Source organism: Ctenopharyngodon idella, chromosome 2 (genome assembly GCF_019924925.1).
Source record: "Ctenopharyngodon idella isolate HZGC_01 chromosome 2, HZGC01, whole genome shotgun sequence".
Taxonomy (NCBI): Eukaryota; Metazoa; Chordata; class Actinopteri; order Cypriniformes; family Xenocyprididae; genus Ctenopharyngodon; species Ctenopharyngodon idella.
Genome location: NC_067221.1, coordinates 16676528 through 16693536, shown reverse-complemented (window position 1 = coordinate 16693536; position 17009 = coordinate 16676528). Strand labels below are relative to the sequence as shown.

At 38.6% G+C, this 17009-nt stretch overlaps 1 protein-coding gene across 3 annotated transcripts; it reads left to right on the top strand.

Annotated features, from left to right (window-relative positions):
• The first annotated feature begins 2476 nt into the window (after window positions 1-2476).
• Window positions 2477-16473, top strand: LOC127524797 (polypyrimidine tract-binding protein 2-like). 3 transcript variants are annotated; one of them, XM_051916719.1, is made up of 15 exons: window positions 2477-2625; window positions 3286-3316; window positions 3521-3581; window positions 6728-6900; window positions 7052-7195; window positions 7313-7474; window positions 7593-7703; window positions 8046-8244; window positions 8580-8639; window positions 9300-9415; window positions 13668-13701; window positions 14244-14336; window positions 14428-14644; window positions 14971-15048; window positions 15135-16473. In XM_051916719.1, exons 1-15 carry the CDS (start codon window positions 2618-2620, stop codon window positions 15262-15264), a joined length of 1617 nt encoding a protein of 538 aa, XP_051772679.1. In that variant the 5' UTR covers window positions 2477-2617; the 3' UTR covers window positions 15265-16473. The 3 variants fall into 3 exon arrangements, with proteins under 3 accessions (XP_051772679.1, XP_051772689.1, XP_051772699.1); XM_051916739.1 differs by having other exon boundaries at window positions 2512-2625; window positions 3500-3581; XM_051916729.1 differs by lacking the exon at window positions 8580-8639.
• The last annotated feature ends 536 nt before the right edge of the window (window positions 16474-17009 follow it).

The following is a 17009-nucleotide window of genomic DNA, read 5'->3' as shown; positions in this document are numbered from 1 at the left end:
TAAATTCACTGTAAACCACGGCTTCTTGGGGCTTATTGCTTTATTAAAAAACTAATAAAAATGACAAAGGCACATAAAAAATAACTAAAATTAAAATGAAAAGTGATAAAAATAAAAGCTAATTCAAATGATCTGATGAATACTCACTCTCATGTTGTTCCAAACCTGTATGACTTTCTTCCATCTATAGAACATAAAAAATTATATTTCAAAAATGTCTTAGTTTTTTGTAAAATGTAAGTCTATGTGTTCCAACAGACCTTACACAGTCTTATAGTCTTTTCAATGGCATTCACAACTCACCATTTTTAAAACCGTTTTATGGAGCGTTTCTCTTCAGAAAGGTTTTTGGAAAGATGTGTCATCAGCTGAATAACTGGCATGTTGTTAAATTATAGTACAATCCATTATAGTACAATGAACACACTGTACTTGTATCCCTTACAGCTTCATTCACATTCCTTTCATTGAAAATGGTGCTAACCTGACTAAGGTCTAAGTAGTTTTGTAAAAAAAAAAAATCTTTTGTGTTCTTTTTGTGTTCATTTTTAGACTAACTGCACAATTTTGTTCATATAAGAACAGAAAATATGCTTTATACACATTTGGAATGCTTTCACAAAGCTGATGCACTAATAATAAGACTAACCAATTGAAATTTAAAACTGTGGGTTTGAATTACAAGCATGGGCAGACTGATCCAAATAAGAATACAGGGAGAAATAAGTTAAATTACAAAAGGAAGTTGGATTCAAGGTCACGGTCAAAAAATATATACTATTTAGAGAGGGTAAAAAGCATTCTTTATGAAATGAATATCGACAAAAGGGACCGTTACACAAAAAGACCTGAAAATGGTCCTGTTTATGGTCCTGTTTGTGTCGTTATTACCCTTCCCAGTCCTCTGGGTCCATCTGAGGCCTTCTGAGAATGTTGTAAAAGGCTTTAATCAACAGAGGCAAACAGATTGTAGTGATTACAGAGGGGTCAGCGGGTTCACCATATTGAACAGTTCACCTGAGTTCAAGCTAAATGAGATGCACAGCGCTGTTTGAATAATTAAGGAAACGCTATATCAGGTAACCATGGCAGATCGAGCCCTGCAGCAAACCTTACGGTAACCACAGAGTCATGTATATTCACACTGTGACCTCTTAACAATAGCATTAGCTCTGCTTAGTTTCTGCAAGGTTCACAGAAATAGTGGACACCCGCAAGGACTGGCAGTTTTCCACAGACGCCCAAACTGGTGTTGGACAAGCAGAGGAGGGTTAGGTAAAGGTTATATGAAACACTATAGCCAGAAGGCCCACTTCTCTCATCAATAATCTGATTCAGTGACAAAGGACTGCAAGCTCCCAATTCACTTGGTGACCAAGACCCCAGAGGCAACAGTCACATGTGCTGGCTATTGGAAATCAATACAGGGTATATAATGATGCTCAGGCCAAGCTGTTACATTTGGTGCAGAAATGTGTAGTAAACATCTTTTCATCGGTGGTCAGTTGAAGCCGGCTGGCCCCCTCCGTCCAGCGAATGATTGCATTTTCCCTGTGGGCTCTCAGAACAGTGAAGTGTGATGATCTTACGGCAATCTGCAACATCGTTTAAAGGGTCACTGAGCTGCTACTGTTGAGCAAAACACAAAGGGTCGTGAAAGTTGATTTTTGAGCACCGCGGTTTTCACGCTTGTTTCACTTATTTTAATATTTCATATTATTGCCATAGAAGTGTCCATTTGCATAAACATTAGTTTTCATTCCAAAGACGTGCACACTGTAAAAAAAAAAAAAAAAATCCTGTTAAATTTACAGTAACAACAACAACAAATGGCTGCTGTTTCACTGCAAACAATACGGTGACAATGTTTCCAGTATTATGGGATAAATTACTAATTGAACTGCTTGTTTACCTTAAAATGTTCTGGTAAACATATAATGTACATTACTGATGACAAAAATAAGAATGGGCTTAAAATAATCTATCAAAACTACAAAGTCTTGCATAAAGACATTGTCATCTTAGTTCTGCAACATGATAATCGAGGTTCCCAACCTTTTGACCATGAATGTAGGTGCCCTTTTCATGGTTTCTGCAGTATTTTTAATATCAGTTTATAGGGAGGGGTTGCTGGGTATAGGATTTTTTTGGAATTAAGAGATAAACCGTTTTATTAATATTATAATTAGGCCTATGTGTACCAAAGTATAACCAGTGAAATGTACATTCACTAAAGAAATGTTAATGACATTTTTTTAGATTTCCATGATTTTTCAAAGCCTGGAAATCAAAATTCTGATAATTAGGCTACTATGTAATATTTCCAGGTATTTCATAAGTATGGGAGCCCCAGATAATGATGACAGTGCTGTCTGTGCTGCAAAAACTATAATGATTATTTATTTCTCTTTTTCTTGTTGTTGTTTTTTAATGATGAACTTTTAAAGTAATCCAGATCGCTGTGAGAGTCTGCTCTTCGGTTCGGCGGTGTCTCGGCTGTGCTCGGGTGACTCCGTGAATAACAGCCTCTCCTCCATTTTGCATAGTTCCGCGCGTGTGTCGAAGGCTCCTCTGCTTCTGCGATCAGTATCACACCGTGAAGAACGTTTTCCCTGCAATGGACGGGTAAGACTGCGTTGTTTACAGAATAAGTGAAAATATGCCATTTGAGAGTATCTCAAGATCATTTGAAGCGGTTAGTCGCAATCTTTAGCGTTCTGACAAGGCCGCTCACGCAGACCGGTGATGCATCAGCCAACATTGGCTAATAATAACAAATGCGCGCTAGCTCCATAGATCATATTTGACCGCTAAAAGATGCAATATTTATGCACAGAAAATCAAATAACAACATTCTGGGTGATTTAGTATCAATATATAAAGTGTTTCGTGTTATATGTACAACAGGTACATGTTATGTATTTTAGCTCCGCGGCTAACGGTACTGCTGTTGCGCGTGCGGGCGCGTCCGATTCCCTTTGTTTGAATGTAACGGTCACTCGCTCCATCCGCGAGCTGAATATAAATTTGTTGTTACTGAATATTACTTTATTACGCACAATTAATTTTGTGGGAGGCTTATTATAATATAACTTTATGACAATAGTACTGTCCGCATTACATTGTTTTGCTGTACTATTGTACTGTAATATTTGTAATTGAGAAACTAGTGTACCGATGGCATTATGTGTTCAGGTGTGGCATCGATGTGTATGTGTTTTAGTGAAACTGTAACAGATAGAAAGGCCCAAAATTTATCGTCATTTTTCTGTTTTCTCCTTTCAGCATTGCAAGTGATGTTGCAGTTGGTGTGAAGGTAAGCGGGTTTTGCCTTTCTTGTCTTAATTTTACAAAATGTATCAAAACAAATCTGAGAGAGTACACCCGCAGATGTCCATATTATCTTTGATTTATCTGTAATGTAAATAATGGATACAAATAAGAGCTATATGAGTTAATACTACATTTTAATCATTTGAATGATTTACTGAATTTGCAGTGTACATCTGTGTCTTTCTAGAGAAGCTCAGATGAATTGCTGTCTGGCAGTCTGTACAACAGTCCAAACTCATCAGTCACTGGTAAGAGAAATATGGACATCAGCTATTGTGTAAAAAAGGCAAAGTTTGGCTGGTTTTTAAAGATGTGTCAATACAGATTTTTTTGTGTGTGAAATTGATTACCGAAAACTAGGTCTATATGGGATTCAGATTAGTAAAGCGCCACAGATTTGAGACACCCCTCATTCACAAAGATCTACACACCCAGATTACTTATGTGTCTAGAACGTAGTGCCATTTTAAAGCAATAAGCCCCAAGAAGCTGTGGTTTACAGCTATTTTAGAACAACTAAACTCCCCTAATCTGTTCTAAAATTAGTGTAAACTATGGGGCTTATTGCTTTTATAAAATGTTTACATATACTTGGCAAGGTTTCGTAAAATATACACACAGCAACAAAAATGTTATGATTTATTGATAACAAATAATAATTCCACCAAATAATATAGTTCTTCAGCAAACATTTAGCAACACATAGATGCAGCAACACTCAGATGCGGTGGTGCAGTCATACTAATGTAATAAGGTCACGGGGTGTTTAAGTGTTTTATAAACAAATTACATCTAAATCTATTCTGCAGAATTCTACTATTTTTTTTTTTTTAGTTCTTTTCAGCACTGGAAATGTGCACTTTAAAAAAAATCCCAAAAAAATGTACGGTAAAAAACCAGCACCTGTGGTTGCCAGAAATTTACCGTAAAAAATACGGTAGCAACGTTTTAGGTTTTACGGGACAGCACTTAGTTTATTGTCTATTGTACAGTTCAAAACTGTGTAAGAATAATGGTTCATAACTGTTTATTTTACTCTCTGTACAAAAAAAATTCACAGCTAGTTTCACACAGGACGCGGCAGTCGCGAGTGTCTAGTTCGTTTTCATAGAGAACGCGTTTTTTGCATTCCACTGTGCCATTTTTTTCCATGTTTGTTTGCATCTTTCGCAGCATCTCGTGCATGATGCGGCACTAAAACGCAGTGCTCAAATTAAAAGAAGTTTTTCAAACAGACTTCAACAGGCCATATCTGACTGCTAAATCTGTGTCTTTGTTTATATGGACATCTGACAATAGCGTGCACCCTTACTTTACTGAGAAAATAAGGTCAGGGAAAAACCTGTAAATGGAACATCTCTATATAAGTGCCTTTTGTGCATTTGCAAGTGTTTTTTTCTGCTTGTTATTTTGCAGTTTTTGTTAGCAAAGGTTTATTTATTATTTATTCAACATTATTTTTTTGACGCTTCAATTCCAGTATCTAAATATTCTTAAGAGTTAAGTTCATTGTCATTTGAAAGTGTGTAGGCCTACTTGCATTATGCTATTATATTATGATTATATATTCAGTGGCATAAAATGGTCTTAAAATGACAATAATATCGCATATCGCAATTATTTCTGGGGCAATATATCGCACAACAAAAAGTAGTTATCGTGACAGGCCTATTTACCAACCTGTTGAAGTACTAATATCTATTTTGTACCTTTTTGTAATACACTGACAACCACCAAACACAGTGGTGATGAGAGTCACATGATGAATCAAAGCTCATCACAAGCAGCTTTTCCACAAGCTGAGAAGAACAATACTAATATTTAGAAGGTGCACACAGTGTCATTCACACAAACACTAAACACCATCATGGTAACACATGAAATTTTAAAAATGCAATAAACATTAATTTAACAACATTAGATGTAACATAAAACCTTAATGTACATAACTGATTAGGAAAAAACTAAGAAGAAACAGAGTTATTTCAACGAAAATACATCAAATGTGAAGTGTTAAGGAGGGAATTGTGGGAATGTCAATTTATGGTTTTTCATTGTAAATTATACAGTGACTTGTTGTTTTTCACTTCCAAAAACTGTAAATTTAACGGTATTTTAACAGTACCGTTAGATCTATTACAGTTATTCACCGTATGTAGTACGGAAACTTTCTGTAAACCAATTTACTGTTTTTCACCATAGCATTTTTAGAGTCTTTTAATGTTAAAATCACTCATTTTTTTACAGTGTGAAAAAAAAAAAATCTGCAGATTTCATCTTGATCTGCTGATAACTGAAAATTGTACTTTGTTTTAACCCTTTCTACTGGCATGGCCATTATACTACTCACTTTAAGTTTTTTTCAAACACTCGCTGGTGTCTGAAAGTATGTTTTGAGCTGAAAATTGTTTAAAATATCTTAAATGTTGAGGTTAGCTTGGTAGCCTGATATGAAAACAAACTCCGCCTTTGTCCATAACCACTCCTCAAGCCCCAGTTGGCCTGCTTTGGACCAAGGTATTCGGCGGGCCAAAAACCCCTTGCCATTGGCCCCGAGGAGGCACATTCGAGCCCCGGAAGTGACAGTGGAAATGTGACTGGCCCTGGCATGTACTTGAATGCTCGCTTTTGGCCCGGCAGTGGAAACGTGGCTCTTGGGAGGTTGGATAACTGTATCATGGCCCAATGTAAGCGGCGTGCATGGGAAAGAGTGGCAGAGGCTGTTTCAGCAGTGGCCAACTCCATTAGGAATGTTGATGGGTTGAAAAAAATTACACAAGTAAATTATTGTAGTATTCTATATTATTAGTTGCAAGTTTTGTAATCTTGTAATGTTTAATATTTGAAACAACCCAATAAATTCAGTAGAGTTCATGTAATTTCTATTACAAATTATTAGATGGAGTGCAAAGAAATGAACACAACAAGAACTTAAGATGAATGTGAAATACATTGCAGTACTTCTAAAACTACTTTTCACTTGACATGCTGTCTTCAAAACTTGATGCTCATGGTGTGAGATGCTGAAAAACAGCAAGGTGTAGCAAAATTACCATTAGCATTTAACTGACACACATACATAGACCAATTAAAAAGAGTGCAAGCAGAATACAAGGACACTTCCTGTGTCAATGGACTTTAAATCATAAACAGATGTGACCATTTTACCAAATTTTCACTTATTTATGAAATATAAACAGAATGTGGAAAATGTCATATTGTTGCTTACAGCAGATGATCGCGAATAAAACAAGCTCAAATTCTCTATTTTTGATAATTTCCCCAGTTATTGGCAAATAATAAATAGTTCAAATGGTCTTTTTTATTAAATTCTGATAAAACCAAATAAAAGCCAGCTTTTGGAATACAGCTGTATTTCTGATTTATTTGACAGCTAATGGAGGTGACAGTAAAAAACTGAGGGTGGAGGACAGCATGGATAGCCCACCGTCTAGAGTCATTCATATTCGGAAACTCCCCAATGAGGTTTCCGAGACTGAGGTCATCGCACTGGGCTTGCCCTTTGGAAAGGTCACTAATATCCTGATGCTTAAAGGCAAAAATCAGGTATGTGTTGAGTGGTGGTGGTGAGGAACATTAAACCCAGCGCCTGTTGAGATAGATCTTCTGAAATTCATTTTAGTGCTTAAAATGGCTTGTTAGAAACTGTTTTCAAATTGAATGAACAAAGTTTTTGCTAACACTTTCACACAATTAGGCATTTTTGGAGCTGGGAACAGAGGAAGCAGCTGTTACCATGGTGAACTACTACACAGCTGTTACACCTCAAGTGCGTAATGTCCCAGTGTTCATTCAGTACTCCAACCACAAAGAGCTCAAGACTGACAGTGCGCTCAACCAGGTTAGAAATCACACTCCTCCTCGTTTTAATGTTTCATAACTAAAATATAGCAGCAACGGAAGTGTATAACTGGCATTACTCCAGTCCTAAACTGTTCCCTTTGCTTTCCTTCTGAAGCGAGCTCAGGCCGTGCTGCAGGCGGTGTCTGCGGTCCAGGAGGGCGGCTCTCCAAGCTCGGACACGGCCGGTGAGAGTGTGTTAACACCTGCCCCCAGCCCAGTACTGCGAATAATCATCGACAACATGTTCTACCCAGTCACCCTGGACGTCCTCCAACAGGTCACTGCCCACAGCAGGCATCCATCTGGAATAAACTGCAGTTAAAAAAAACAAGCCAAATGTATTTTTACACTCTCATGCCTCCGAATTAACACGACTTTGCACTGATCTCTCTTAGATTTTCTCCAAGTTTGGGACCGTCATGAAGATAATCACATTCACCAAAAATAATCAGTTCCAGGCTCTTCTGCAGTTCAGTGACCCAGTAAATGCCCAGCAGGCCAAACTGGTGAGTGGACGAAGAGGAGGATTGAAACCACCGCAAACTCCATAAATGTGTAATGATGTGCCAAAGCACTGTTATGAGATTTTTAATGTAACGGTTATGGCCACAGGCAAATTATGATCCAGTCATATGTTGGTTTAGTACCTTTCTTTCATTTATGTGATGAAATGACTGCAGTTGTCATTACTTGTAGAGGAGCGTTTTTATTACTTTCAGCCAGGGCCCTACATTATGCGCTGGATGTAATTATTCTTATCCTTTTTCACCCTTGTCATAGAATAACAAACGTGGTGCACTGTCTTGCTCTCATCCTCTATCTCTCTTGTTCGCTTTCTTTCATTAAAGTCTTTGGATGGCCAGAACATATACAACTCTTGCTGCACTTTGCGCATTGACTTCTCCAAGCTGGTCAACCTGAACGTAAAATACAACAACGACAAAAGCCGGGATTATACCCGGCCCGAGCTGCCCGCAGGAGATGGCCAACCACCCGTGGACCCCTCTGTGGCCGCCGCTCTCAGCAAAGATTCCACCTCCCTGCTCGGTATGTTAGAAAACGCTCTCATGTGTGCCACTGACGCAAACGTTGTTCAATCACACCTTTAAGACCCATCTTCCCTGTCATTCTCTGACATGCATCATCATCTCCTGTCTGCATAGCTTTAGTTTCAGAGCAGGGTAGAGGTGTGAATGCTTCCCCTCTATTGTGATTCATGAGAGATTTCTAGTTCTTTGTGGAAAATGGGTCAATGGTGCCTGAAATGCAATCCCGTCTAATTGATGTGCCATTCAAACACGTTGCTTTACGTTTTTGCCGCTTCCACGGCCCCCAGTCTGTGTTTGATCCCGTAAGACTTTGACTGTACACGTTCTCCTTAGGTACTCCCTCTGGAATGGTAACTTCCTACTCTAGTGGTGGAGGGTTTCCATCTTCTCTAGGTACCTATGCTTCCATTTACTTTCCTTTTTCCTTTTGATTTTCTAACCCTACTTGAATGCGCTCTTCCCTCTGAAGGACAGGGACTTTTCCAGTGCTGTCAGAATTGGCAGGGCTTTCATGTTGAAACCACCCCAACCATTTGTCCTGACTTGACATGCAAGATTCATAAACAGTGTCGCTATTTGTCAAAGCATAAATCTGAAGCTGCAACAATAAGCCCTTCCATTCTGCATTATGGGCCTGACGTAATAGATTGACACACACTAATTAGGGACCCGTATTTCAGACAGACTGGCAATCCAAACTGCCAAACACAAGTTCCCTTTAGCTAAAGCAGAGCGGCCTATTGAGCGGCTAACTACAGCAAGCAGAAGGGGCCCAAAAAGCAATTTCGTTTTCGGATATTGCTCCAGAGCGCCAGTCTGTGTGAAATCGGTTCAGATAGCGATCTGCCTAGCGGCAGATATTGACTCTGGGATGTGGGTTTGCCCGAGGTGTGTGGTGGTGTTGGCTGGATAACTAGATGTGCTTGGTGTGTTGGGTGCAGACAGTTAGAATGCATGGCCATAGGGCAGATCTGGCTGAGATGCTGAGCCGTCGGCTCTTCCTGGTTATGTGGGCTGACATGGTCCTTCCTCTCTTTTTCTTTCTCTCTGTAGGGGCCATCAGCCCTCTGAGTGCGGCAGCGGCGGCGGCGGCAGCTGCAGGGAGGGTAGCGCTGTCCGGACATTCGGGACCTGGCGGAGTGCTCTTGGTCAGCAACCTCAACGATGAGGTCAGTACACCTCCACAAAACACACACACAAACATATCCCTACTTTCTCTGTTCACAGTCTTCTCATTGTGTCAATCAGGTCACCAATACACTTTATGTCTCAGGTTGTATATGTTCAGTTCTCATCTGTTTAAGATCATTTTTTAGTTCAAGGGGCCTCAACATCACCTTCATGACATTTAGCAGCAGAGCAGTGTTAACACAATTAAAACGTTGCTGTGTTGCAAGATTACATCATAAAAAAAAAAAAAAGAGGGATTCTTAGTGATGTCATAAGCATTTTCAAAATTGGTTAATTTGAAAATATTTTCTACTAGGGCTGGGTGGAAATACAGATTTTTCATATTATAATCTTATTTATCAATTGAAAGATCTGATATCAGTTCTTAAAACCCCAAGATACTTTCAGTGCATGCTTATTTTCAGTGCATAAGTGAAAAAAAACGTTACATCAACAGCTGCCCCACAAATATGTGCTTTCAGAGTTTTAATATACTCCTTCCAAATCTTGCAACATAATGTTGCATTATATTCACTTTTATTAACCTGTAATGGCCCAAATATTGCAAAATAGACAAATGTGAAAATTAAAGGGATAGTTTACCTAAAAATTAAAGGTTTCATCATTTACTCACCATCTTGCCATTCTGAACCCATAAGACTTTTGTTCATTTTCAGAACACATATGAAGACACATTTAATATTCTCTCTCAGGACCCTAGATTAACATTTGAGAGCAGTAGCACCAGTGCCACCAAGTTCTATAGATGGTGGCACCAGCACCTGATTTGGTAGCATCATGCTTTGTTCCTTGTAAATGCACATTTGACAGTAGCTTTAGCTTGAGGTGTGGAAGTTTATTTTCATTAGCAAAAATATTAACATCTGTAAAAATTGTAACCTCATTTTTATAGGGTAAAATCGAAATATTCTGACCGGGTTAGAACTCTGATTAAAATTAGTCTTCTATAGTATCATACATTTGTAGATCATAACCACAGGTAAAAGCAAAAAGTAACTCTATGCTTTATATATTTGTTATAATAGTCTAAACTCATTTAGTCTAAATACAAATGCAAAAAAAAAAAAAGTTAACAAAAAACTAATTTTATTCCATTACTTCAATACATGTCTTCATTTATAATAATGTAATAAAATTTGTCATGATTGTCCCACATTTCTGCCGCAATACCATGTTTACAGTTAGTGTTACTATAGTAAATCCATGGTAAATGTGGTCATTTGTAGGTTGAAGGCATTCTGCTTTTGACTCATTTACTGTTTTGTTTCACATACTGAAATCTCAAACAGAAATGGCAGAGCTTATCAGTTAGTTAAGTTGGTAATGGCACCAGTACAACCTCTAACAAAATCTAGTTGCACCTGCAAGAAAAAAGGTCGCAAAATGTGACCGTTTAGTCGCAGTTTAGAGCCCTGTGGCCTGTTGCATGAAGCTAGTTGAACAAACTTTGAGTTTCAGAGTAGGTTTGGGGTTGACAAATCCAGATAAATCCAACCTGTTTTAGATCAGGATCAACTGTTGCACAACACTCGGTATAAACTTTCTCTGTCAACTCAGGTTTAATCCAGAGTTTGCAAAGCGCGTGCACCTGAAAGTGTGACACGTGCGGCAAACAGCCAATCACTTCTTGCGAGAGAGCCGCGCAATTCATGTCTCTTCCGAAGATTAAGAGATCGTTATGAAAAATATGAAATTAAAAGCATTTACAAAGCAGGAATAAACACAGATGCAGTGAAAGTTTGAGAAGGCAGCTGAAAGAAAATATCTGACTATATCAATGCATGTGAATCAAACAAATAGACCAAATAATTAATATAGTTTCACAAAGAGCTCCAAAGAACACATGTAAGCTTAATCTGTTTAAAAGCTTTATATTATGCATGTATTATATTTATTTTAATTTAAAAGCAAAGTTTAATATTGTCAATTAATATAATAGGCCTAATTATATGAATATGTCTTGAATTATAATTTTAATTCATATAATATAAATATAAAGAATAATTAACAGAAAATGTTGAGAAATTTTGTCTCTAAAAAGTTTTCACTATAAACTGATTTAATTTGGAGCAAGATACAGGGGGAGTGGCTTTATTGCATCAGATACGTGTCACTTTACTCACAGCTGATTGGTCCAGTTTGGGTTTGCGATCTCTAACCCAGAATAAAACCTGCTTCAGAGCAGGTTAGCCGTGTAGCGTAAGTTACCATTGCAATGTAACCCGCTAAAACCCAATCCAACTTCATGAGCCCGAAAAACCAGAGTTTGCTCAAACTACTCTTGAACTTACCTGGGTAGAAACTGAAACTGGCTTTGTGCAACAGGCCACTGCTCTCTTCATTTTTGTTTATCTTTTGAAAGTCAATTTTCACACATCAAATTAATTAATAAAGAGACCTTAAAAGTAACCCCTATTAACAGAGTGGTGCAATCCAAGTCTGAATTCCTGCCTTGATCTGATAAACGGATTCATTTAGTCTTTTATTCACATAAACATTGATCAGCACACACATACCTCACTGGTTCTTGAGCTTCTGTGTTTTCCATATTTGATGAGCTCCATGTATGTGCGCTGATCAGTGTTTATATGCGAGTCAAAGCATACATTAAAACTACATGAAGGTGAGTTAATGATAACTATTTTCATTTTTGGGTGAACTGTCCCTTTAAGTGATCCTGTAGTGTGTTCGTCATAGTGCACCTTATGAAAAAATGTCAATGCCAAAACCCAGCCCTATTAAATACATCATGAAGGCTTCCTTTATCCCAAAAACACTGTAATCACATTCCCATGTTGACTTTGCTCTCTAGCTGGATGTTTTGAAGCTGATTTCAAAGTCATTTCAGTCACTTTTATAATGAGCATTAGATTCAGAATGATGTATTCAGTCACACACTATAAACACTGAACAGGTAACTTGTCTTGACATGAAATCAGATTGACCTGTGTCTCATTTCCATCCTCAGTGTATTTCATATATTATGTTCAATGTTATTTCAGTATATTTGCAGTTATTAGTGAATTGATAGTGAGTAGTAATGAATTGAAACCTGTAGCTCTTTTTTCTCTATTGTGACATTTATACTTGCAGAAATATACTGAAAGCATTCTCAGTAAGGTTTTCGTCAAAATGGAGGGTCTCTCTGCAGTCTCTCCTCTGTGCAAATTTTGATCACTGTCTCTCCTCTCTCTTTATCTCTCCCCCTCTCCCCTCTCTCTGGCTCTCTCTTTCTCCTTCGCACCTTTTCACGAGCGCTCTGTCTGGAAGTAATATCTAACTGTCTTTTCTCTCTAAGCTGTATCTCTCTCTTCCTCTCCTGATGCTCCACTGCTTCTCTCTAAGCTATTCAAAGTTGGTATGAAATGTGGTAGCCCCACCCGCCTCTCTCATTTCTCTCACACTCTCTCTCACTTTGATTTCTCTGTCTTTTTGAAGTGTCCCAGTAATTTCCCCATCATGGTTTTTGTTTTCCCAAACACTTGTGGGTTTGTGGAGTTTTCAACATGACGTGCTCTCTATTGATGCCATAACTCTGCAAGGTGGTTTTCATGCCTACCCGCTGCATGGCCCCTCCCTTTTACAGCCATAGGCTGCTGCTGTTTTGTTTGGTTATTGTTTCTTAACGCTTTCTCATACCAAAGCCTTCCACTTGCTCTGCATGCTTTGTCCTCCTCTCAGCGTTTCTGTGCTGCAGTTAGCCTGAGTAAATGTGCCCTGCCCACGTTCGGTCTTGGGTGACTACGTTTGGCACTGTTAAACATAGTCGGGGGAAGCAAAAGAAAAAGAGAACCCTGCCATTTTCTGACCAAACTCCTGCATTTCCTATGTACTGACCTGTATATTATTTTTGTCCCCCCTTCCAACTTTTTTCTTTTTGTGTTTTTTATTTTTTATTTTTTATTTTTATTCTCCTTTTATCTCATGCTGCTTCCAACCCCTCCTTTTCCTTCTCCTCTCCTTTTCTGACTCCTCTGTGATTGGTTGGCCCTTTCTCTCCTGCAATCCTGTCTCCCCGCCCTCCACCCATTCATGCTTTGTGCCTGAACCAAAACAAATGTTCCTCCTCGGACCGACTTGCCCCAATTAACTGCCTTGACCCATGCTCCATGACCACCTCACCATTCTACGGGAAACCACCCTCCGTTATGGATGATCTGTTCATCTCCGCTCTACCTCGACTCTTCTCTCTTCCTGTCTTACGCTGCTTGCTCTTCTCTCCTTCTAAAGATGGTTACGCCCCAAAGTCTGTTTACCCTCTTCGGTATGTTATCGTTAGCAATCTACCTCTTTTTGTTTATCTATTGTTAATTTCATTTCAGTTGTTTTTTCTCTTTCATTTATCATTTAAGGGTTAGTTAATAATCTGGCACTAGTGTATCAACAGTTTCCTAGTTTTCCAGTTTAATTTTAGTTCTATTATGCCAAATTTCAAATGAAATAGTTTATTTTTTTGGTTTGTTTTTCCTTGGCTTTCGAAGCCTCTGTCTCTATCTTGCTCTATCTGTCTCTCTTCATGTACAGCTTATATTAATGCATGGTTGATTATTTTGCATGTAGGCTTTTTGATTTTAACTTTGCCATATCACATGAGCTTGTTTTTGGAGGGCGTATCAAAGTATGTTGTGTCTGTTAGAAAAACTGTTTTGGACTCTTTGGTGTAGATAATTTGGAAGATTTGTACCATCATCTTCACCTTTCATGTCAGAACCGGAGCTTCTGAAGCACTAACTTGTCCTTCCTGGTTCACTCCTCTCCTCCTCCCTCCTTCCCTCCCTCTTCCATCTGCCTCTCGCTTAACCGAAGGTGTCTACGGTGACGTGCAGCGTGTGAAGATCCTTTACAATAAGAAGGACAGTGCTCTAATCCAGATGTCCGATGGGAACCAAGCCCAGTTAGGTAAGCTGATGCGCTGTTTTTTTTTTTTTTTGTGATTAACACCATGTAATGTTTTTATTTCATGCCGCACATCCGTGTCTTCATGATCTAGCCATGAGCCATCTGAATGGACAGAAGATGTATGGCAAGATCATTCGTGTGACACTCTCTAAGCACCAGACAGTACAGCTGCCTAGGGAGGGTTTAGATGATCAGGGCCTAACCAAGGACTTCACCAGTTCTCCACTACATCGCTTCAAGAAGCCCGGGTCTAAGAACTTCCAGAACATCTTCCCCCCTTCTGCTACACTTCATCTCTCTAACATACCGTGAGTATGCAGGAGAACATTGTCTTTCTAAACAATACTTTGATAACATTAGTGAAAATCATAAGAAGAACTGTGCAATCCTAATGAATGGGAGTGGTGATTTTTCTGTAGGTTTTGTCATTTTACTATTCTGGCATCATAAATCTTTGACCAACTGCTGACCATCTTTTTCAATTAATCCCTTAAAGTGTGTTTCAGTTCAAGTCTGAGATTAAAATGTGGCTACCAAGGAAAATTTGTTTTCCTTTTTTATTGGTTCATGCATCATAATAACATTTTACCATTTACTCTGAGGAAATGCTAATAACTGCTTGTTTCCCCTCCAGTGAGAATGTGACAGAGGAGGATTTACGACTGCTCTTCTCTAACTCCGGCGGTACAGTGAAAGCGTTCAAGTTTTTCCAGTAAGAACCCTCTGCATTCCATTTCTCAGCTGTTTTTGTTCATGCATAGTCATCGCTTTGACCAACGTGTTCATTTTTCCTTCTAGAGATCGCAAAATGGCTCTGCTGCAGATGTCCACGGTGGAGGAGGCGATTCAGGCACTCATTGACCTTCACAACTACGACATGGGCCGTGGTCACCGCCTGAGAGTGTCTTTCTCAAAGTCTACCATCTGAGGATTCCCTGGTGCTATGTCACCTTTCCTTTCGCCCCCAGGAGCCTCAAGTCGAAGTCATTTTTACCAGTCATTCCTTAACACCATATCAAAAACTTCAATGAGAATGGCCCTTAAAGGAACACTCGCTCTGTATCTGCTCCTGCTATTGTTTGTTTGGCCAGCTGTTATTCTATTTTAGGATGGATTGACAAAAATGTGCCTTACTTAGCAAAATAGCGTCATCCTTTTGCTCCCGTCATTACAGATTATAGAGGTTTAGGCACATTATGTGTGATGATTTGTAACCTTTACAATCACCTTGCTTTGTTGTTTTGAAGGGTTTTGAAAGTGATAGTTTATTTAGCTCTTGTGTCCTCACCTTGTCATATTTTTTAAAAAACAATTTTTAAGCTTTGAAAGCTAGTCGGCTTGCTTTGATTCAAAGGTAAAAGCTATTTTTTTTATGGTCTGTTGAATTGAATCTGAACACAAGTAATTGAATTTGATGGAATATACTCCAAGTTGTAAATTATCTTGTGCATTTGTTTTATTTTAGGTTGTAGCGTTTCTTTTTTTCTTTGATCAGGCACCCAAGGTACTTTTTGTGATTGAAACCTGTGGTAAACAAAACAATGACAGTGGGGAGCATAGTGTGTGACGTATAGTACCTGCTTTGATATTTCTCACTCACTTTTGCTTCAGTGAATTCTGTTACCCATTTTTAGAAGAAAATCAGAGCATGTGCTGATGGATCTCAGCAGTTGCATGTGTCAGACTGACCATGTTTGATGTTGTGATGTCACATTAATGTAGGGACTGTTGGGACCAAAGTAAATGTGCCTTTAGTCTTACTTTATTCTGCATTGTACAAATGTTTTTTTTCAACCTCTGGAATATTTTTATCAATGGAGAAAAAAAATCAAACTTTCCAACAGACATCACTCATAAATGATCCTTAATTGTCTGTGATTGTAATTGTGTGAGAATCGCTCACTGATTATATTGAAAATGACATTTTTTGTGGTTTAGGTTATGGAAAGGGGAGGGGGGCGTTCTGTACATTTTCTACATGAATTGAGTTTTTACATCTTTAGGAATGTAAAGTTCAGTATAGAAGTGGCACAATTAAAAGTTAATTTTTCTACCAAGCTTGTGCTCGACGGTCCCTGTGTGGTGTAGTGCTTTTATCCTGTAGCATGCTGAATAAACTCTTCTCGCTCTGCATTCACCTCTGCCTCTCTGCTGTCTCTTCCTCTTCCTCTACTGTCCTCTGTATCTTACTTAGCTAATTTTCTCTGATGCACTGTTGTCTATGGTTGAGAAAAACTCACTTGTCTCAGTATAAAAAAATATTGGAAGTAAATACACCCTGGAAGTAAAACATCCCCCGGTTTCACAGACAAGGCTTAAGCTAGTCCCAGACTAAAATGCATGTTTGAGCTGTTTTGACTGAAAGAAACTTGCACTGACATATCTTAAAATATGTCAGTGCCATTGTTTTGTCTCAAGATGCACATCAGTAATGTTTTAAGGCACGTTTAAAGAAAGCTACTTAAATATCCTAATTGAACTAAGGCCTAATCTTAGCTTAATCTAAGCCCTGTCTATGAAACCAGGCCTAAAACTGCAATCTTCAACTTTATTTGCAGTAACAATCTGTAACTTGTTGCCAACCTGTTGTCATGTGTCCTCTGATATTCTCTCTTCATGCTTATCTCCAAATCTCTCTGTCCACTTTTGACTTCACATATCCAAACTGCATAT